The sequence below is a fragment of the Eurypyga helias genome, unplaced genomic scaffold (assembly GCF_000690775.1).
Source record: "Eurypyga helias isolate BGI_N326 unplaced genomic scaffold, ASM69077v1 scaffold7735, whole genome shotgun sequence".
Classification (NCBI taxonomy): Eukaryota; Metazoa; Chordata; class Aves; order Eurypygiformes; family Eurypygidae; genus Eurypyga; species Eurypyga helias.
In genome coordinates this window covers 30,656-53,691 of record NW_010253311.1, presented here as the reverse complement: position 1 = coordinate 53,691, position 23,036 = coordinate 30,656, and the positions used below count along the sequence as shown (strand labels likewise).

Sequence of the window (23,036 nt, the reverse complement as noted above, 5' to 3'; positions counted from 1 at the left end):
ATATATTCAGGGAGAGCTCTTCCCTCACTTGCATTTCCACAAAGTTGTTGGAATTGCTTGCACACACAGAAGAGGAGAATCTGAAGGCCAGAATCACAGCAATTTCGATGCTTGCTTAACAGCAGCCCTGACCCAGCTTGAGTTAACCTGGAACCACTGCCTTCCCTGTTCCCAAGACACAGCAGGATATTACCAAATGTGTGTGGTTGTGCATCAGCCGTGATCCCATGCTGAGTAAGAAACACTTTGTGCAAAGGGGCTGAAAATACTCCCATTTCAAATGTTTATCTGGCAGAAGGCTGGTCTCTTTCTTCATCTGTTCTATCACAAGACTGCCACATCTCTGCTCTAGAACTCTGAGGCTGCTGTTTACTTGACGAGTCAAAGGATCAAATTTCTACAGGAGATTGTAGAGAGTGATGTCCATTTTGTATTTAGAGCAATTCACCTAATCAATATCCTCTGTTCAGTTACAAAAATTTTTAAGTGTTTATTCTGTAAACCCCAGCTTTTCTTGAAGCACAAATCTGTGCTTTGTAACACCAAAATAATTATGTGAACGCATCAATTCATCAAGGTACCTACGACCAGCCTGCCTGGCTAGCGACTAGATGTTTTAAACATATGTTTAAAATTACATATTTGCTTATGAATCTTGACCATCCCAAGCTTTAAAAGGGAACAATGACAGAGACATTTATTCCTTTCTCAGATCACAAATACCAGAGTATTCCAAGCAATTATTATACAGGCAGCAAAAACTGGCACAATGCTGTGTAGAGTCAAACAGATTGTATATGGGAACACAAAGAAGCAGCTCTAAAGAGAACCTGAGGAATTACTTCATGAAGACATAAAAATGAGTAGGCCCTTCTCTGAACATGAGGAACAGGGAGCCTCTTGAAATCTCCAGGGCCGACTGATAATCAAACTTTCAAAGCAATGTTCAAAGAATACAAATCCATAGCAGGAAGAAAACCCCTATGTACTTTTTGCAGTCCAGATTTCCAATAGTTCTTCATACCAACCCCTCTCTTAAGGAGCAGACCAGGACTGTGTAAGATTTAAGAGTTTTAAAAGGCTGCAAGTCTGAAATAGCTCAACTATCAACTGCAGGGAGCAACGACTTGCTCTGAATCACTTCAGTGTTGTACAGGAGATGGCAAAGGTAACCATCATTTTCTCAAAGGTTTCTGGAGGGAAGCTGTGTCCTGTCCTACAGAACATCTGCCACCTGATCCCAGCAGAGAACTTGCAACCACTTTGATACAGCATCTTGCTGAAGAGTCGAGGAAGCTTCAGTTATGGTAAACCATGACCTACCAGGGCTCTCTGAAAGAGTCACCAAGCCTGGGGTCAGGGAAATCTGACTGATGTAATTTACTTCATTAGTACATTCTTTTGGCGAAGTCCTTCACCAATGCTCCTTACAAAAAAGGTAAACTGACATAGACTTGGAGGAATCATCCCTTATTGAGACAAGACACCAAAGAAGGAGTAGGAGAACTTGGCAGTTTCTATGTGGGAGAACAGCACTGGTGGAAATCTGATAGGGGAAGCCTGCTAACAGGCCGTGGTGTTCAACACACTCGTGTGCAATCTGAAAAATCAAGCGAGGAGCAAGGTGACAAAACTTGCCAACAAGTCTACACTATTCAGAGTAATAAAAAATGAAAGACAACTGTGAAGAACCACACAAGAACTTCACAGAGCCAAGTGCTGGGCTATAAAAAGGCAAACGAAGTCCAAAAAGTAAAAAAATTAACATGACAAAACTACTGACAAGGATGATCAAAAATACTGAATAGCTTCTATGCAAGGAACAAATCAAAATACTGGGATTCCTCAGACTAGCAAGGGAAGAGTGGAAGGAAAAGGAGGTGAAATGATGGAGATTTGTAGAAACTGAGTGGCATGGATGGAGGAGGTGAACAGAAAAACCTCTCCACTGCCTCTTCTGTAAAGGCACGAAGGAGCAGGCAGTGAAACCAACAGGCAGCCACTTAAACCAACAGGCTCATGAGCCGTAGAGCTAAAAAAGGTTAACATGGCTTCCAAAAGTTTTTAAAAGTGAATAGACAAATTAATGAAAGAAAGCTCCAACACAGGCTGCCCAAGACAAAGAAACCACCTCCTGTTCGCATGTCTGCAAGCCACAAATGGTCGAGTTCTCTAGGCCTTTTCTCTTCCTGTACTCTTCCCTCAGATTTGGTTCCCTGGGTAGAAGAACCTCTGGTCTGATCTGCTACGGCTGCTGCTACATTATTATGCACAAGCCTTGCTCTCCCCTTTTGCGTTGTTCCAGTGAGTACTGCCTTTACCCGGTGTGTTTTCCACCCAATGAAATGGAAGAAGTACTCTAAGACTCCCAACATTTGTCCCTTTAAGTGGTAAGAACAGCATAAAATTGCTTCCTGTCCATTAAGCTACAGTGCTCCAGTTCCTCATCACAAACACTTAGTAACAGCCAGGCTTTACCCAATACCTCTGCTTTTCAGTGCTCTCTGGTTTTACACAGTATTTTAATACAAGAATTGTAGCTGAGCAAAATTATGTTACATTAACAGAGTGCAATATGACTTAAAAATAAACGTTCTTACCCCTGGAATGACTACAGTCCCAACTCCATTTTTCAGTTTTGATCTACCTCTGCCACCTCTTCCCGAAAGACCTGCACCACGTGGCCTCCGCTTCCCTGGGAATCCTGATCCACGGCCCTATTCAATATAAGATAACAATTTAAATGCAACCTGAAGCTCTTTCGTTATATGGGATTCAAATTTGTTCAATGCATCTAGGCAAAAACACAAGAAAAAAACATCCTATGGTTTCAAGTCAGTATGAGCACATTAGGCCATAGTAACTAAGCCACTGCATAAATCGTTGTGAAATACCTTTAACTACTTACATGACATAATATGATCACCTTTATCACCAATGAGAAAGCAACCAACGCCAGAAATGTCTATTTTCTGCTCAGGAATAACTGTATTTCCCCCCCCGCTCCTTCCACAGTTGCAAAGAATCCAAAATAAATATCCTCTATTCTATGGTTCATTTTTATTTTCTTTTTAAACAGTCAGTTCAGTCATGGGCCTCCTGAATAGGGTCTGGACACTGGATTACTTCCAATTGTAGATGCTTTTCTTATGCTATGAATAACCATGCAAAAATTGGGATTTATCAGGACCCAATCCTGCTCCCAAAGTGAAGCAGGAGCTGGCTCCACCAAACTCTCTTAATTCAGCAGATAGAGAGAGAGCTTTTTGTGTTGTCAGTTACACTCAGATTAACACCTCCCATAATACAATGTTTTTCTTATAAAATATCCACTTACTTTTAGACAGTGTCTTTCCCACTTCCTTATTTTAGATGCAGATGTACAGTTCTAGCATTGCGTGCTCTGGAGTACTCACAGTATGTTCAACTACAATTAACTATGGAAAAGTAAGTACGTTTTAAATAATAATTACCTGATACTAATGTTGTGACTTGGTGGCTTTGTTTTGTTTTATATTTCAAAAAGAACTAAACACAAACAGGATCCCTAAACCTCCTTAATATTTTTCCAGAGCGATAAGGAACATACTGACAATGTCCCTGAGTTCTGGCTGGTATGTCAGACACTTTTGCAATGTTTCAGAGCCTCTGATCTGCAGAAATGACGATAATCGTGGTATAAACTCAAATAAGCACCTTTCCTACTACAAAATAAGCAATGAGATCATTTATTGCATTTCAAATTTGTGAATCATCAGTCTGACACCATCCGCAGAGTATCTAGATTTGCTGTTTGTATCCAAACATTTGCTAGAAACTACTTTTAATACCAAGATAAAACATTTACTCAAGAAAACAATGCTGCCAGAACCATAAAGCTCCAGGGGACGGTGTCACCAACAGACATGAAAAGTCTCTACTGATGGATACAGGAGTTCCCTGGATGGAATGCAGCATTATGGGCTCAGTATTACCAACAGTATTTTTCAAATATGCCAACTCCTGTTTTAAAGATCTGTACGTTTATGGTCATAATTAAAGGGAAAACCGAAGCATCCCAATGTTAAAATTTTATTAACATCCATCTGTTAATGGAAAGAGAAATTAACTTAATTTACTCCTACCCAATGAGGTAATGGAACAAACAGTAGTTTAGGAAGTGAAATGAAGGATGCTACTGATGGCCGAACTGTTTATATGTACCAAGGAGAAAAAAAATGTTGTCCTTACATATATATGGAGTTAATACCTATGCACGCACAGGACATACAAGCGTCAGTTTTTTTAAGATGTAAACCCTTCTGGCATGTTTTTGATTTTGCCTGTCCCAGACCAGGTATCAGTATTGTTATTTTCAGACAACTAGTAACAGGAATAAGCACATACTGGTATCAATGTTAATGCTGAGTATTAAGCTGAAAATTAATGCTTGAAGCAGCAAAAGCTAAGCTAATGTCAAATTAAAATAAAATTAGCATGAGAGTTAAAGTGAGATGAAAACAAATAATTGGGAAGCTACAGCTATTTATTAGAGTTTCACCATTTAGCTTTTTTGCCTTCATTTTTACATAATAATTCCACTTAGTTTCTTCAGGTGTTTCTAGTGGTAAATGTCACTGTGGATACAAGCTTTGGTCCATCTAGTAAGGAAGGAAAGTTGCAATTTATTCCCCATAAGCTAAAAATGATGTCACTTTGAATCTACTCTGCAAGACTTCTCCACAGCAATAAATTCAAGCCACCCTTCTGATCTCTGCTCCTTTCCCTGCCTAGCTTACCTTACTTCCAGTCTTAAGGACATTCTCCTCCTCAGGTAATTTATACTGACAGCTACGTAAAGCCAACCACAAAAAGCAAAGTACTCAACACACATAAAAAAATGGTAATACAAGCTATTCTTTGCCACTGAAAATCAGGGCAATGCCATCATATTCTACACTCTGGAAAGCATTCTTTTTTTTAACTTGAAAACTCCAGAGTTTCAATAATTTTCAAAGGCCTTTAACAGTAAGAGAACGGAAGATGAATTCAGTTGTGAGATACAGAATTTCATCACTAGTCTCTAGAGCAGAAAGATAGCAATGGATACATGAAAATAAATTCAAATTATTTACCACTTTGATGCTCCAAATGGCACTGCCAGGAAGCTGTCTGGATTTAAAAATGTCCCGACCTTCTGAAATGTCTGGGGACCAGGAAGGTGGGCTGACTGTATTATTGGTACTCCAAGCCCCCTAGGATATGGTAGGTGAGAAAATAGATGTATAAAACTTCGCAACATAAAAAAAGAAAAAGAAAAAAAAGAAGAAAAAAAGCAAGCAACAAAAAAAATCTGAAAAGCAAAGCACATGCAGGCATAGGCATTTCTATGTTAAGTAGTCAATTAGTTCACTGAGTGAGAGGAAGGTGGGAAATTTTTAGGTTCTCATTGAAACATACACAAAAACAAGCATTAACCTCCAACTGATGGTTAAGTTCAACAGAATGAGTTTTATAAACAAAGCATCATACAAATTGAAACCAAGCAATCGTAACAACAACAAATTATAAACCTAAATTTTATTGCATCAACTGAAGACGACAGTAGTTTGAGATGGTAACATCCCCTTTTACACTTCACATCACATTTTGAAAGAAAAATGGCCTTAGTCAACTTCTGAGTCTAATCTACTGAGAATCACAACAACAACAAGTTTGAGAAGCATGTGAAACAAAAGGAATATAAACAAAACACTGGGGGGAAAAAAAAGAAAAATAGCCATGGCAATTACCAGAAAGTTTCTTTCCTGCAAGTTTACCACAAATTAAACATTGTAAAACCCCACTACCCATTTTTTTTCATCCCAGTGTCTTCCTGTTACGCTGTGGTATCAAATTTAATGTGTTATGATATACACATCATAATATACACTCAACACAGTTTGTACCTACAAACTCTTTCTAACTGATTGATTATTACCCCTATTCTTAGCGCCCATCGTGGTGAGATACTGCATAACTGTCACAAGAAATACAGCAAACCAAGATGTAAGATGGACAAGAAAAAAACCCCACTGAAGTGCCTCAAACACATTTAAATCTGTGGATCTCCCAAAGCCTGAGCAAAGACTGCAGGAGATAGCCATCATAAAAAACTTCATTCCAAATTTACACATTAGAATGGTTAAAGGATAATATGTTTTCCTAATTCTCAGTTTGTGAGAGTAAGAAATAATGAATACCAAAGATAAGAAGCAAAACAGATGAAAAGTATAGGTTTACCTTCTCGAGAATGACATTCAGCAGCAGAATCGCATGGATGATATGGAATAACCTCACGCATACCAAACAGCCCCAACTATTCACACTGCACGACTGCTCACACGGGCAAGCCCAAACACATTTATGCCTTTGAATACTGCTCTATACAGTAATAAGATTAAGAAAAATGAGATAGCTTTGCAAAATGTGGGTTTTCTTCTGAAGTGAAATATTCTCCATCAAGACTGTGTGGGAAACAGTTTCTTTGGAATCAACAACTCATCAAAACATACATTCATCTCAGACTGTAAACAGGTATTTTGCTAACAGCTGCGCTGGCTGAAAATAGGGCTATCCCTCAACTGATTTCAGGCCAGAAGGATCGCAGGCAAGACCTCCCTAGTCCCTGTAAGGCACAGCCAGGTTAGCTCAATCTGCTGATGAAGGTGAGCAGGAGCCAACATCTCTCTTACCCTCGAGCAGATGAGGAACAGCTCATATGACGCCTTCTGCCTGCAGAGCTGGGTAGGCAGTAACCTACGGCTGCTCAGATCGCTCAGTATTCAAACTAGCACAACAGATCCAAAAAAACCCTTTTGTCAGTGACCTCAAAGCCTAATTACGCATGAAAGTCGCATTTTAAAAATGCCAACATCCTCCAAGTGGTACGACCCACAGTGTGGACATGGTGGTATAAATCTGCTTTTCTAGGAGTTTAGCTACGCCTGCATGGGAAAGGGAATATGGACAATAAAGCACTTCAAAAAAACCCCAAACCAAAACCCACCCCCATCACTTTACAATTGTACACAAGGGGGTACTTAGACACACAATCTACAAACTGCTCAGTCGCCAAGGAGATTACCTCTGTGTTTTCAACTTCCCATCACTGTCCTCCCTCTGCCAAGGTGCTTCCAAAAACTACTCCAGCCAAACTGCTAGTGCCAGCAACTGCTCACCTGCCCTTGGGTCAAAGTGAGAATGCTCGGTTCAACCACCCTGGGTTTTGCCTGCCTCCAGTTAGATGGTCATCCTGCAGACAACTCAGCAGAGCAAATGGATCAATGACCTCTAGTAGGGGAATAGTGTGGAGCAGAAACCTGCTGCACCTGCAAACACAGAGCTGGATGGAGTCCTTGTTCACATCGGGGACGTAAGGGCGTAACATTCATGGTATAACATGGGCACAACCGCAGCGAGTCAGAGACGGGGAAAGCAAGGCAGCAAACTTCCACAGAAATGGAGCTCGAGGCACCTACCCAAATACACTGCTGGAGCGACTCCGGTGCAACACACGTCACTCTCCCTGTGCTGAACCACCCTGGGCTCCCCGCGTGGTCAGCAAAGGTCAGCGGGTGTTGGCAGAAAGCAACTCAGGGCAGGGGATGGAAGGTGTCGGTCTCACCCCACACACCCCTGCTGTTCTCCAGCAACTCTAACGGGGACCTGAAGGTGACCACAGCAGATCTTCCGCACTGCAGCTATCTGTGCCTGGGTGAACCCCACTCCTCGAGCCCGCAGCAACTTCCACCAGGCAGAAACGGCAGGACTGCAGTCCGATTTTGTTACTTCAGGAGCACTGTAGTTTACTGATGAGCTCCCTGTCGAATCGCTTGTTTTTACTCAGCACTGTCACCCTAGTTAACAACTACATCAGCAGGTGTGTGGTAGTAGGAAAAATTTACCTTTACTGTGCTCCCTCTATTTTCAACATCAAAGAATGTTCCATTTTAGCAAGGTAAAGTTAAAACTTTCACTGAATTTTAGTTACAGTTTCCCTCTATTTTTAAAACTCAAAATGCATAGTAACTGTTCTTATAAATATGGCAACTCAAAGAAAATCTGTGTATCATAGAAACAATTTTTACATAAATTCATGAGGGAGGCAACATGCTGGCTAAGGGTCAAAATTCAAGATCTCAAACATGCTGAAAATATTTAATCAACAACTAAAACTACCCACTCTTAATTAGGGTATACAAAATTATTTTCCTTTTAAGAAGATACACTTCTCTAGTGATTAAGTATATTCAAAAGATTAAAAAGCTAATAGAATATTAAATCTGAATATGAAATATTTGGTCTTGCAAAACAAAATGAACTGTATATGATTCATGAACCATACTGTTAAGAATTAAATTGGAAATTTAATCCAAGTTTTATTGTAGATCAGAAACATTTGAATTCTTGGTCAGATAAACTTAATTAAAAACACACAGTTCCACAATACTACGAACAAATGATTTACATCAAAGAGATGCATTAATTATATTTTGGCTTTTAATTAATGTCTATTACCACACAACACTGAAGAGAAAGTTCTATTCAGTTCATTTACATCAGAACCAAGGCAGTAATTATGTACAGTGACAGAAAAGAGAAGTTCTAATTCTCCTTCATGTTCTGGAGTCTTCCAAACTGAACAACCCAGCTGCAAGTGAATTCTAACAAAAGGAAACCCAGTGTCAGCAAGGGTCAGGATCTCTCACGGAATTACCATGGTCTGCGTTCGGCTGCTTAACGCCCTATGAGATCCACTGCCATCGCAAACGCATAAACCTGGATTTGCTTTTTAATATTCAATGTAATTTTAGGGTTGTGAAAATTTAAAATTTAATCTGTGCAAAATATAGTTCCCCTCAAAAAAACCCAGAACGTTAGAACCATAATAAAAACTAATCCTTGAAAAAGACCCTTTTTCACTTTTTTTTTTTTCCCAAAATCTACCACACTACAACAACATACTTAGTGGTACCATCTAACTGAAGACAGCAAAAAAGCCGCAATACCCAAGAAAGAACATACACCTGAACCCATCCTGGTGCTTTGTGGTTTTCAGTGACATTTTAGAAAATCTCTTAAAACACCTAGAAATACCTAGTGAGCCGTGTACTACCAATCACCAATATCTTCATGATGAAAATTAAACACCTCTAATCATAGTATTTTCCATGGAATGCATTCTAAAATAATACTTAGGGTAAAACAAAACCAGTAGAAGGTTATTATTCTACTCAATACTACTCACAGACCATTCTCACCTCTTTACCTACCAGTCTTACAATGCTGTATATGCTGTACTACCTCCATTTACTCACTTCCCATTATGCTTTCCAGTACATAGTGCTGTTGCAAAACAACTATTTCAAGTTTGTTCCATTCAGATATATAGAACATACCCAGTACCATCTGAAGAATACCTCCACAGAGAAAATACCCTTTTTCCTTGGGATGATTTATTTCAAACTAGATATACGTCAGATTAGTTATTACTAACCTTACAGGACAATTTTTTTTAAGACTACTATTTCAGAATAAAGAAATATAAAAGAGGTCAAAGAGAGGTCCTGCTCCCAGCGTAAATTTGCAGTTTATAGGCAAGGGTGGAGAAGCTCCACATTCCATGGAGAAGCCACTGTACAGACACAACTCTGAGGACAGCACTGTAAAAACTTTATGATGCTGACAGCTACGAATGAGTATCTCTGATCTATGATATATGTAAAAGCCAGTTTGGCTCCACTATGGACCAGGATAACAGAAACGAGAGCCCAAAGACCAAAACCCATGGGAAGTCAGTAAATTAAGCCTGGCAGATGGAGAGTCCCTTCACTGGGCTGGTTTTCAACTGTCCAATTAAAAACCAGCACAGTGGGATGCAGATTCAAAACCTAGCCATACCCGAAGGTATGGATAATATGCTATCCTAACAACACTGTTAGCAGAAATGCACCTTCCTGATAGGACTTCTTACGCTGACACAGAAGAAACCACATTCTCCAAAGTGGAATAAGCTTATACCAGCCAAAGCAATTATCATCAGTATAACTGTACCTACATACTGATTTATACATAGCTCCCCCTCTTGTTTAGAAGAAGGTGTTTCTCCTGTTGCTCCTAACCAAAGCAGTGCTGCCTGCAAAAATGCTGGGGGGAAGAGGGGTGGTGACGACAGCGCAATCCAAGAAGGGGCTCACAAAGTCTTTTAGAGCAGACTATTGTCTTCGCATTTTGTGAGAGGGGTTTTAATCCTTTCAAAATATGAGTGATGTGGTGGTGTTGCGGCACATCAATGAAGCCTATTACAAATGCAAAATACTAAGATCCAATACAGGAATTCACTTCAGATTATGCATAACTGTATTCAATAGTCAAATTGAATAATTATTCAAATATATTTTATTAGCAACTGTATTAATACATTTTGAAGAAAGGGATAAACATTCATCCTACTACCCACAATACATTCAATTTAATGAAAACAAATGCAAATCAGAGACTATCCCTTTACATGGATTCCCCTGACATCAGTGAAGCATGTGTCTTATGAATCTGAGGAGCAACATATTCAGGATCCAGAGAAACGTTTTTTCCTATTCTTCTTCCTATGAAGTTCCATAAACCCAGTGCAATGTATTTTTTAAAAAAATAATTAAAAAATCGATAAAGAGCACAGGACACTCCAACAAGGTAAACTACATATTGAAAGATTAAATCCTCAAGGAGAAAGTGGGGAATATTGCCATCTGAGGAAACTGGCTAATATTGGCTTGTCTTCAGGATCTATGGAGTAATCAGATTCCATGGAGTTCTATTTTTAACCTGTGCGCTCCTGGACAAGGAGCTAGTCTACAATCACAGAATCTTCAGGTTGGAAAAGACCTCTAAGATCATTAAGTCCAACCACTGAAGTCCCTCTGTGCAACAGGAGAAAGCAGCTGTGGAGTCAATGGTAGCTTCGCCAAGTATGGGAGCCACAACCTCTTTAATCAGTAAAAATAAGGCAATCCTATTTTTGTAACCTTTCTCTCTTACTTCACTGCCCTCCAAGCCATGTTGCTAAGAACTCGGCCAGCTGCAAGGTAACATTTGCATCGCGTCACCTCGGTCCTGACACAAAGCCACACAACAGCATTCATTATGTCGTCTTATTTTAAACAGAAAGAAGCAGCCCTGAGAGCCATACAACTAACCTGCTTTTGAGAAGGCAAAATTCCTCTTTAGTGACACCAGAGAACCACCACACATGACCTGCTTTATTCTCATCTGCTATACCTACAACTTCATAGAAGCATCTTTTCCTCCAGAACTGTTTTCCCCACTTCTTACTTGTTTCGGATCAACGTGATCATCTTTGGACAGACAAGCACTGGAACACTGCATTAGGCTAAAATGTTTTCAGTGAAATGTATGTACTTCTTCTGTGGTGAGGCCACACTTTGCATGGAAAATAAGATGGAACAGCAGAAAGCAGCACTTTCCTCAGCTGCCAGCACCTGCCCAATATGCTGCTCTCCCTAAGCCAGAATTGGGAGAAAATACCAATTTTGAAGTAGCTATAGAATATGACACAAAGAATCAACAGGTCTTAATGCTTTGTTTTTTATATCTGGTGATAAACCTGCTTAACTGCCTTCAAACCTGTGCCCCAGAGCTGCCTTGTAACAGGAAAGCAAACCAGACCTGGCACCGGTAAGCAGCCAGAGAGCACCGGCGGCAGGCGAGAGAGCATCAGAAAGAAGCACAGCTACAGCCGTGAGGCTGCTTCTGTCTTCTGCCAATTTGTGAATCAGTTTCTAAAATCATACATAATGAGTTGCTTATAAAGAAAGTTGTGGATAGGGCTGCTGGCACAAACATCAGAATAACATAGCATTTTTTTCTCCTGAGAACTACAACAAATATTAACAAAAAACCCACTATATGTAAAGTGCACTTTTTAAGATGACATAAATTGAACAGAATTAGATAAAAACACAAGGAGTTGACAATCAAATATATTTAGAGGTTTCTGCTTTTATCCACAACTCCTGATTTGGAAAAGCACACAGTTATTTTAAAAAACTGAGCATTTATAGCAAAAATAATAGTTAAAAAAGACCCCCCAAACCAAACCTAAATGCATTTGTGTGCGCAATTCAAAGGCTAAAGCATTTAAACACATGCCTTATTTATCGTGATTTGTCCAGTTACATCATGCTGAAAAGGAAAGCACCTACTTGCAACTGGACATCTGTAAATCTCTAATACATACTCTACAGACCATCATTTGCCAGGTTTCAGTCCCTCAGCAAAGGCCCAAAGTAGGAAGTTAACACAGCAAATGTACAGCACTGGAGATAATTCTGTCACTGTTTAAAGAATAGATACTTTTGCAAATATGATATATGCCCTACTGCACAGTGACCTAGAAAATTCCAACTGCAGGTCCTAATAATAAAGCTGGGTTTAGAAAACATCTATTATATACAAGCTTTTTTACTTCCCCCCCTGCCCCCGCCGAAAGACACATTATCTCCAGAGACTCGTATCTTCATCTCCAGCATGGAAAATTAGATGAACAAAAGCAAAAACTGACAGACGAAGAGTCTGAAAAAGGTGATAAAGCCGAAATCTCTACCAACTAGTTAGGCTGAATTTAGATTACTGATCAGAAAAAGTGTGTATGATTCACTAATCAAGTATTCGTGGGGTGTTTGGTTTTTTCTCAGTCCTTACTCAAGACAACTTCTATGAGGTGCTCATCTGTGCTAGAACTGAATAACCACAAAAACCTAGAAAGCACACTGCCACTTCAACAACATACGGATATGCTTTTCTTACCAGAAAATTGCCATTTGCTTCACAAAAGTCCAGCTTAATAGGTGTTTAAAGTGCAAGGCAAGATAACCAAAATCAAAAGAAACCTCCACAGACTTCCAACATACAAGACAGATCATGAAGTTTACAAATAACTTGTCCAATTCTACAGGTGGTATTGCTAAGCTGCTAAGGACCTTTTTATTTTAAAATATCATTTGAAAACTTTTGAAGAGACTGTATTGATTTAGCATCACAGCTAGCATTTTGTGTTACACCTGACTTATAAACTGTAATTCAGCTCGGTTTTATTTCCATTACTCACAACACATATTAAAAGGTTAATGGCTGTACTCTGTTGTATACAGATTATACAAATTGCTACTTCTACAGCTGGTTTTAGTTTTCAAGTTTTTTTTAAAGATGTGTATCTCTTCTGCTACAGGCATTTGCGGTTGGGGTCAGCCTTCATGTTTTCCTCAGTGGGTTCTCTGGTGGTTAACTAAGTTTATTACCAGTCTCATGATGCTGGTTCCCATGCAGAGCAGGGGTAAATTGCACAGAAAAATAAATACAACTCCTAGTGGAACATAAAAAGCAAATAAACTTACCCAACATAAAACCTGAATTCATTTTAGACTGGCTAAGAACCCCTCCCCTCTTCAATTTGCATCAGCTGAGAAAAGAAATCTAATTTCTAAGACAGAGTATTAAGAAAAATTACTTTTATACATGGTTGTATATGAGGGTAAAAAAAACCCCATAGATACTCTAATACCTTCCAAATTTAATTTCTTATGTTTGCTGCCTTTATTATATCTTTTAACCCTTTCTGAACAGTATCTCATACCTTTTCTTAAGAATCAAAAATTTTGAACCCTTAGATAACACACAAAAATGGAAAGAACTGTGCAATATATAATAAGCTTTTTAAACACTAAGTTCAGAAAAGCATGACATCATTAACCTAGAAGTCTCAAGGACTAAAAATAAATTGTGACAAGAACAGAAATAGAACACTAATTTGTCACACTGACATACTTTTTGTACAGAATCTGGTGACCACAAAATAAATCCTACAGATTGATGAACTATTAATCCCACAACTATGCAATTCGAATAGCGAGTAAGATTTTGCAGAAGGCAACAGACTTAAGGATTCTTTTCACTTATCAAATTTAACCCTAGCCAAACCACAAACACTGGTACTGGACAGTTCTTACAAGGTATTTGCTACTGTAAGAAAGCCACCAAATTATTTGCAGCATCATTAAAAATGTCCATCAAGATTGTATCTGGCAGCGTGAGGGAAACAGGAGTTGTGGCAGGTTTTTCTGTAGGGCCAGTTTGAGAAATGTTAACATACTTTGACAGTACTAGCCACAATAAACGCATATATGAAAAAGATTAAGAGATAGGTTAAAAGGCACAACAGCAGGTGTATCTGCATTTGTATTAAAAAGATAACATAATTAAAGTTTGCTCTAAGGTGAAAGAAACTTTAATTCTCACTAAAGAACCTTTCCGATGTCTGACTGCTCAAGTATTTAACATGAAATTACTTTATGGAAGAAACAAACTAATGCATTATACTGAAATTTGAACTGTGTGCTTCATAAATGTAAAATGAAATGTTCTACATGCTTACCTGTCTTGATCTGGGTCTTCCAGGCGAAAACTTGCGTTTGGTGATGGCTGGTTTTCCCATGCCAATTTTTGGAGTGACTGATATGTACGTCGTTGGGAGAGCACTTCCAGCAGTGGAAGGCAATGTCGGGGGCTGGCTGTGCTGCACAGCCCGTACAGAATGCAAGTCTAACGGAACATCTGGCGAGGAAGACACATTTGTCTTGTTTATGTTAACTGATGGGGGAAGGGAGGGGTAAGTCTCAGCTGGTGATTTTATGGGTTTGTCTCCAACTGGTGAACTACTTGCAACACCTTCATTTGCAGAAGTAGTTTCTACTTCCAGAAGAGCTGGTGTTTCTGACTTTTCATGGGTTTCTCCTTTTTCTACCTCTTTTTGCACTTTTATGATTTCCAGTTGTTGTTCTACGGTGAAACAAGTATCTCCTTTACCTTCAGTCTCCTGTATTTCTGGCGTCACAGTTACGGTCTCAGGTACTGAAGACAGAGACCGAGAGTCTACTGTGGATGCTTCTGATACCTCCACACTACCTTGTGGTGGCTCTGTCTCTTCCACTTGTTTGTCCAACTCCTGCTGTACTGCAGCTTGAACACCTTCCATCGCTTCCATCATTTTCTCAGTCTGACTCTCACCAGATGCTGGTGTCTTTTTAGGAGACATTTCCATTTCTGCTGAATTAATTTCAACAGAGACTTCTGTTTCCAGTTCTGTGGTCTGTTCTTCTGGTGATATGCCTGTAACTAAGCACAACCAGAATAAAGGCTTAGTGTGAAAAAGAAAAACTTACACGTGTGTAGCAGTCAACAAGTAAACTTGGTACACATCAAGTACGCCAAGTACCTATCACTTTACTTCAGCGAACTTAATACGTAGCTTAAAATATACCTCATAAATCTCTTTCTTTGTACCTATGTTTACAGTAGTCTGTGGTTTTAGTTCATTATTTTTCTTCTCTGGAAACACAGCAGAGTAAATCACAGGAAAGCAGACCCAAGATTAATTTCCGAAGAACCTGAACACACACTTCCAGGTAGGCAGCTACAGGTAGCTTCTTCCTTTTCACTGCTGCATACTGAAGACGTATTCTAGCATAAATTAAAGTATTTTAAGGAACTGTCCAACACTTCCAAAAAGCAGGCAGCTAAGAAGAACAGGACAAGTACAAATAAAAAGCCTTTCCCTCCCTAGCACTTTTTCAGACTTTAGGAAATCACCTGAAATATAAACAGCTGATGCTGTGTTTTAATTTCATGATGTCTCATGGATTTCTTTAAAAAATATTTGTCTAGCCTTCCCCTGAACCAAATCAAGCCCCTTTCATCATCAGGGACTTCTAGAGTCTTATATCCATTCCACAGAGAACCACATTCTTTGTATTTGGCTCCTCATATCTTCTGATGGACCCTAACTCTCTTACAGGCCACTTACTTTTTATTACGCTTGCACTCTCCTTAAATTCACGCTGCTACAACCTCCTCAGCCACTACAGGTCAAAGCCTGGCATTTCATTATGAATTTGTCTTCACTGATAGTTTTAAATCATGGCCCTTATACCACAGACTGTGACGCATTACAGAGTGATCACAGCTAACCTGCCATGTTGCTATGGCTTTAAATGCAGGTTTCTTGTTTCCCCTTATAGCAACCATCCTCCAGCACTGGCTGGTAGTGGACTGGACATACTCGAATGTTCTTTGCCACCAGTATCGGTCACCAACACATTTAAAAGACGTGACCCAGAAAACATTCAATTTGCATTCTTTTCTTTGGCTGGTACTTCATGTCTGATTGATAAGATACATTTATTCCCAGAACACAAATGATCTGCTACTGCAGCCCAGCCTGTCTGGATGAGTACATCTGATTATTAAACAGATTATCTTTTATTTACAAGGAGAACAAAGAAAAGAAGAAATCCTAGCCAAAGATACGAGTGCAGTTACACCCAAAAAGCACATAAACTGGAAAGAAGTTCTACAGTGTACCCCAAAACACACCAGGGTAAATTAATCCCATCCAGTTACTGGCAGCTACAACCAAAAAAGCCTTGAAGAGGAAGTGTGAGTGATTATATTTGAATAGCACCAAATAGTGGGCTTTGCTATAAACCTTCAGTGTACAAAAGTATTTAACTATATTTCCAGCTTTTGGAGAAAGCCAGTCCCAACAAACAAGTAAACCAACTTTCTCCTACACAAACATTCTGAAGACTCTCTCAGCCTTCAATAAAGTACTTCTTCAGCAAAAACATTAATACTCTTGTTTGTTCAAACAGTAGAACTGATGCACTTTGTCTCCTGCTTTCTAGGCACTTTCTCCTCTTAAATTTATGAAGTACCACAAACCTTACTGAATGGAAAAGGGTTCTGAGGGTTCTGTACTGGCATTTTCTCAACATGCAAAACTCTTTCTTACCATCTGTGACACAGCCAGCAGCTGATTCTTGACCAGGGCCATCACCAGTAACGGGTTGCTCCTGAAATGTCGCATCCTCTCCAACACTTTCCATTTCCATCTCATTTGTACAAGCTTAAGGAGAGGCAAAGAAGTTATCAAAATTGATACTGTGTTTGTTCAATTACTTTGGCATCAGTAGCTGCTGTCATTGTTTGACCTTTTGGCTAAAGAGGATGGTATTTAATGGTATGAACAAAAGTAGGACAAATCAGGTCTTTGAGGAGGTTATGTAGACTATACAGCAATCCTTAAAGATTAAGATGCTTTTCCTCATTAACACTGAATCTGTTTTATACCTTTCAGACAGTGAAAAATGTCTGTAAAGGAATTACATACACGTAATTGTGAAAATTCAATTTACACACAGTCAGACTTCAGCATTACCCGAGCAACACAAAAAAGTCTTTTTCTCAAATTCCAATCTGCTAAATTCAATAGACTTTGTAGCATGAAGGCCTCAAATTTTTATACAAATACTATAATGGCTTATGGCAGAGATATGAGGCTCCACCTACCATGAGCATTTGGAACACTGATTTTCAATCTACCTGTTCAACAACATGAAAAATACATTTTGCCACTTTGGAACTAGGATACTTTAAACCATGAGTTCCTCATATTAAATAAAGGAATTTGCATGGAAAAGGCACTACTGAGCACATCTTCGGCTGACAGTATGGATATAGAGCACAAAACCAGGGAATACTTTTTTTTTCCTTGTGTAAAAGCTTTTTCATTCAAGGAAATTCATTAAAATGCACGAGACAAAATAGGAGCAGGAAAACCGAAGTATATAGTGTGCATTAACTCCATGGAGGAACTGATCCTCCACGGATACTAGCACAAAAAAAGTCGAATATAGCATTCTCTTCAGGAAAGTCTCTTTAAAGTTCAAAAAGCCAGGAACTATTAGGGGATGCTACTTTTAGCACCAAAAAACTGCTCTCAGACTCTGCCAACTCTGAAGTGCTATTTTAACTTTGAGGAAATGATCATTTCAATTGGCTCCAAATCTGATTTTAATGTACAAAAGTGCTCTCCTGGGTATAAAACACTGCGTGACTGTACTGATGTAATAGCTCCAGATTACTCCTAGTAGTTGAGATGACAGTCCTGTTCTTCCTTGGGGAGAAGAACATGCTAGTCGATGCTCCTACTAGAGCTAGAAATCCTAAGAGAGTACTATTTAAAACTTTAGCCTTGCAAATAAACCTGTTACTTATTCAAAAGGGTTTTCAGTAGAAGACTGGGAGCTTTTCTAGTGTAAATTCTGGATATTACTGGGACACCTTCCTAAATGTTCTGAATACACTGCCTGAGAGTCCAACAGCCTCTACTAACCTTTCAGAATGGAAGTGATCTTCAAAGGTTGAAGTTGGCACTTTTTCTACCTCGGTGCTCGTGTTCACTGACAGAGTTCTTCTGCTCATTTACATACATTTACCTACTGTCACTGCCCTTCCTCCAGGATCATCTCTTTCACCATTTCCTTACTGCTCACGAAAGGCATGCGCACTTAAGTGTACAGGATAACATCAAAGAGAACGACTTGTTTACACAAAACATCAGTTTGAACACACAAAAATTAAGAGTTTTGCTGTAGTCCAACACTTCCCCTTTCTAGTCAAAAATTAACAGGCTTTTGAAAACGCAGATGCTTATGCAACTGAGCTATCAATTTCTTTTAACAAAACTTCAGTGCACAAACACTGCTGTTTAAGCATCAAAAATGCACATGCCAGTGGCAGTGCAGTTAATTTTACCTTGCTTCCAAATTTAACCAGACCTGTACTACTTCTCTTCGGTGAGAGTCAGTGCTAGCCAACAAAGTAGTGTCAAATACACAAAGGCATTCTGTGCTAAGTTCATTACACAGGTCTTGTGGACAAGCTACCAGATGCAGTTCAACAGATCCATGTTCTCTCTGTGCTTCCTTACTGCCAGCGAGTAGCTTTTAAAAAAATACTTTACACTTTCCAGCAACTTCCTTTTCCACCTTTTGCTTGAGTTGTCCATTTGGACAAGAATCTCTCAGAAACAAGATAACTAATCATGTATTTTTCTGCAAAAGGACACCTGATTAAAAGTTATTTAGTTAAATGTACCTGTCCCTTGACACAGTCCAGCTTCCACTGTGGTGTCCTACCCAGACACTGTGAGGAGAACGGGCACCATGAGACTGACAGGTAGCAAGAGGAAAAGAGGAAAGTTGGATGTCTCTAGGAACACCTAGCCAGAAGCTGGCTTGTGCCTGCTAGTTAGGCACAAATGAATACAATAGTTAAGTTCTCAAATGAACAGTACATTTATGAACTGTACCATATCCAAAAAAATTAGAGAATTATACAGCTAGCGGCTGGGAAGCTGGAGCTGGAAGGCTGAGAGCCACCATTAAGGTGCTTACTTGCTCATGTTTTTAATACAAGATCCCAAAGCCAGAAAGCCAGAAAGCATATTCAGAAGAAGGCTCACCCCATGTTTTGCTTGAGAAGGTGCTGCTAAATAAAGGAAAGGATGAACTCCACAGGGTATGAGTGTCTGGCTCAAAAAAGATTTGTGAGCCAGCTGCAGGTATTTATATTTGATGTTTACATTTTGGAAACAGAAAGATTCTGTTTGATTACCTGTTACACCATCAGGTTCAGGAATGAGTTCAGAAGTGTCCATTATATCACATGACTGAGTCTGATCCCCTTCTCCTTGTTTACAAAGAGTGCAGATGTAGTCTTTCAACTGAGACTCCAATTCACTACCTGGAGATCTCTCACATTCTACGTGAATCCATCTGAGGAGATTAATTTAATGTGATGATGATTTTAATAATAAAAATACAAAGTATCCTAGTAAAAATCAGTTGAAAAATATCACTGTTTTCTATTACTATGGGGAGATAAAAACTTCAACCAATGCTTTATTATGGAGAATATTAGAGAAATAAGCATGATGCATCAGCATGTCAAGCAGTGAACAAATGTAAATACGAAGACCTAAGCTGTCACTAAAGTATGTATAGCAATATCGTGATGTTGCACAGCAAGATACAACAGCATGGAATACGAAGCACAGTCTACATTCTTAAAAGTTTCCCAACAGTGCTTTTTTTTTTTTTTTTTAAATTGCAATAGCAAACCACAGTAAATTGAACAAGGAAGACATACTTGAAAATTAAAGGACAATTGCAAAGAAGAGTCTTTAGAAGTTGGGACAAGGACTCTTCTAGTGTGCTTATTCGCAAAACAGATGCAACGTAAGAAGCAAGAGCAGCAGCACATATCTCTGTACACCTCAGGCAGCTGCCAATTAATACTTATTTGCCAAGATTAAAATAAGACTCTTCAATATTGTTCATTGTATTTAGGGATGAAGGACCAAGACGTTGCCCAACAGGTACTATAGCCTTGTAAATCAAAGACAGTCTACACCCATCACAGAAATGTATCAGTGCCATTTAGCTCACTTTAGGCATTTTAGTACAATTTAACAAAAATTAGGATTCTTACCTTTTGCACATATGACAATGCAACATATCTTTCTGGAAGTCTTGGAGGCACAGTTTTTCACAGAACGGACAAGATAAGTTGTCTTGCTGTTGGTAACAACTGTCACATACCAAACAATTATGGTGCCACTGACAACTTGTTCGTGTGCCACACTCAGCACATACTCTACAGTTCTAGAGATCACAAGAATTTAGTTGTTAATTATGATATTTCACAAGGTGATAGAACTGCCATTAACTGACATTTTCCTGTTTTGAATTAAATTAAAGTTTCTGTCCTTGGTAACACTAATATATTATCCAGGATCTGATAGTAGAGCATGAGGAGCCTCTGCAACAGCAAGAGGAGTTGAAGTCCACTCCCTGACTTGACACAATTATTTCTTATGAGACCAAACCTTTTAATTCCTAATCTCAGTCATTTTATGACTGCCACAAACTGACTATAAAATTACATACATCTCATGTACAGGGACGTCCCTTGTTATGCTGAAACCATACTTTCATTATCGCTTACATTTACGTACAACGTTACTGATAAAATAACAAATTCATCCTGCCCTCCTGAAATGCAAAGGAACTCTTGAGCTGCAGAACTACTGTTCTGCTAAGCCAGAATCATAGAATCACAGAATGGCTTAGGTTGGAAGGGACCTTAAAGACCACCTAGTTCCAACCCCCCTGCCATGGGCAGGGACACCCTCCACTAGACCAGGTTGTTGAATATTAAGAGCCTTCAAGTACAGATTACATATACTACTGCCTAGGTTTTAGTTTACACTAGATCATGAGAACAGCTGTCATTAAATGAAGGTTACCCACTCTACCCAGATCCTATGCTTCTATTTTCCCCTGGAGGGGTTGATTTACTGTCCTACACAGGCCACTTCAGCCCCACAAACAGCTACCCTCAGAGTGCAGCTGTGGAGAGCCACACAATTACATACAAACAGGATTGCTTCAGAAACTACAAGTTACATTACACAGAAACTGCAGTCCGCCAGCACATCCAGAACAGCATAATGTGGGTAATTTGGGCCCTTATAAGGACAAGAAATTATTCTGAAACCTTTCAACTTACTTTACATTTCCAACCATTTGTTGGTACAGCGTCCATAACTGGCTGTAGACAGAAAGTATGGTAGCCTTTGTCGCATGTATCGCACACCAGCATCTTGTTGTCTTCCCCAGAATGTCTAAAAGAAGAAAAAAGTGGTTAAAAAAACTATTTCACCAAGGCAAAACCAAAAAAAAAAAAAAAAAATTTGTTTAGTGGAAGGTCTAAACAGGAAGACAAATAACTGATCACATGGAAATATATGAATACTGCTTACAAATAGCTCCAAAGATAATGGAAATAACTTCTTTTCAAGTATGAACTCAGACCACTATGCTAACTTTAACAGAGCTGAGCCTGTGCAACCAGTTCGAATTTTAGAAGTTGGCCCACTTCCATTTACACATGTGTAGGCAGATTTAATGGCCTTTCTGTACCGAAATCCGTTCAAAATCTGAAATATGCACTTCATTTCTTTCTGAAAAGAACATGCAATTGTACTTGTTCCTACAAACACTCTGACTGTGTTTTTCCAAAGAAGAAAATGAGCTATCATCTCTGACTACCAGAGCTCCGACAATGTCAACCAATATGACTGTAACAGCAAAACAAACAGTAAAGGAAGAGATTTCAATTTTCCTATAATCATATATTACAGAGGTCCACCACAAATATCAGTGATAAAATAAATTTGCAGAGAATAAGTCAAATAGATTAGTAATATCTAAAGGCATTGTGTTCTGCCTCCGTTTGAATAAATTAATTCAATAAATAAGTATGCAACAAGACTTGCCTGGATAAAACTTCTCAATGTATGGCATTACACATACTAGATACTATTTCATCACCTGGGAGACCTGATATTTTTAAAACCAGGAAGTGCTCTCTCTTTGCATGGAAACAGGCTTAAAATTCTGTTCTTCAACACTGGCATACAACCACCACACTGCATGAAGTAGTAGGTGTGAAAACATCACATTTCCTTCTACTTTTCTACTAAAAAGAGGGTTTGTTAGCAAATACTGTAACTACCGAGTACGACATTTTTAGGGATACTGGTTTTTTTTTTACAACATAGCTTCATTGCTGGCATTTGCTTTCAGATGCGTGTGATCAGGGAAAAATTTTCTTTAAAGTGGGTGAATCTGAATGCAAATACCGACCCAACTGCTCTGCTTCTTTTCAACAAACATCAAATCTCAGCAGGTGCGTGAGGCAGTAATGAAGTGGCTTTTTTCCTTCATTCTGTCCCAGCTGATCTGACTAAAGCTGAACAAAATTCTTGCTTCTTTTCTAGTAAGCCCTTTAAAACAGAACAAGCAAAAGAACCCTGCAGTGCCCATCAGGTTGGGTTATATGAGAACAAGCATACAAGCGGTCAGTTTTCTACATGAGCCATTCCAGTACGGCAACTATTATGTTTTGTTGTCTCAGTATTTGTCTGCTCTAACAATTCAATCACGGTCACTCATGTCATTTTTTTTTTCCTTTGTTCAACTAAGCCACGTTTTTTGTTTTCATAATGACTCATTAAGTGCCTCTGAAAGATATTACGA

At 39.0% G+C, this 23,036-nt stretch overlaps 1 protein-coding gene across 1 annotated transcript in view; it reads right to left on the bottom strand.

The window, feature by feature from the left end:
• Window positions 1–22,524, bottom strand: part of LOC104510384 (histone-lysine N-methyltransferase 2C-like) — a gene marked incomplete at its 3' end in the record, with an annotated part of 56,101 nt that extends 33,577 nt beyond the window's left edge. The window contains exons 1-8 of the mRNA XM_010152617.1: window positions 22,513–22,524; window positions 21,822–21,958; window positions 21,505–21,619; window positions 20,425–20,597; window positions 19,549–19,709; window positions 16,883–16,996; window positions 14,468–15,207; window positions 2,601–2,717 (exon numbers count right to left, since the gene is read on the bottom strand). Of these exons, the coding sequence (XP_010150919.1) occupies window positions 2,601–2,717; window positions 14,468–15,207; window positions 16,883–16,996; window positions 19,549–19,709; window positions 20,425–20,597; window positions 21,505–21,619; window positions 21,822–21,958; window positions 22,513–22,524 (1,569 nt within the window). The remainder of the gene's footprint in view (window positions 1–2,600; window positions 2,718–14,467; window positions 15,208–16,882; window positions 16,997–19,548; window positions 19,710–20,424; window positions 20,598–21,504; window positions 21,620–21,821; window positions 21,959–22,512) is intronic.
• Window positions 22,525–23,036: the final 512 nt, after the last annotated feature.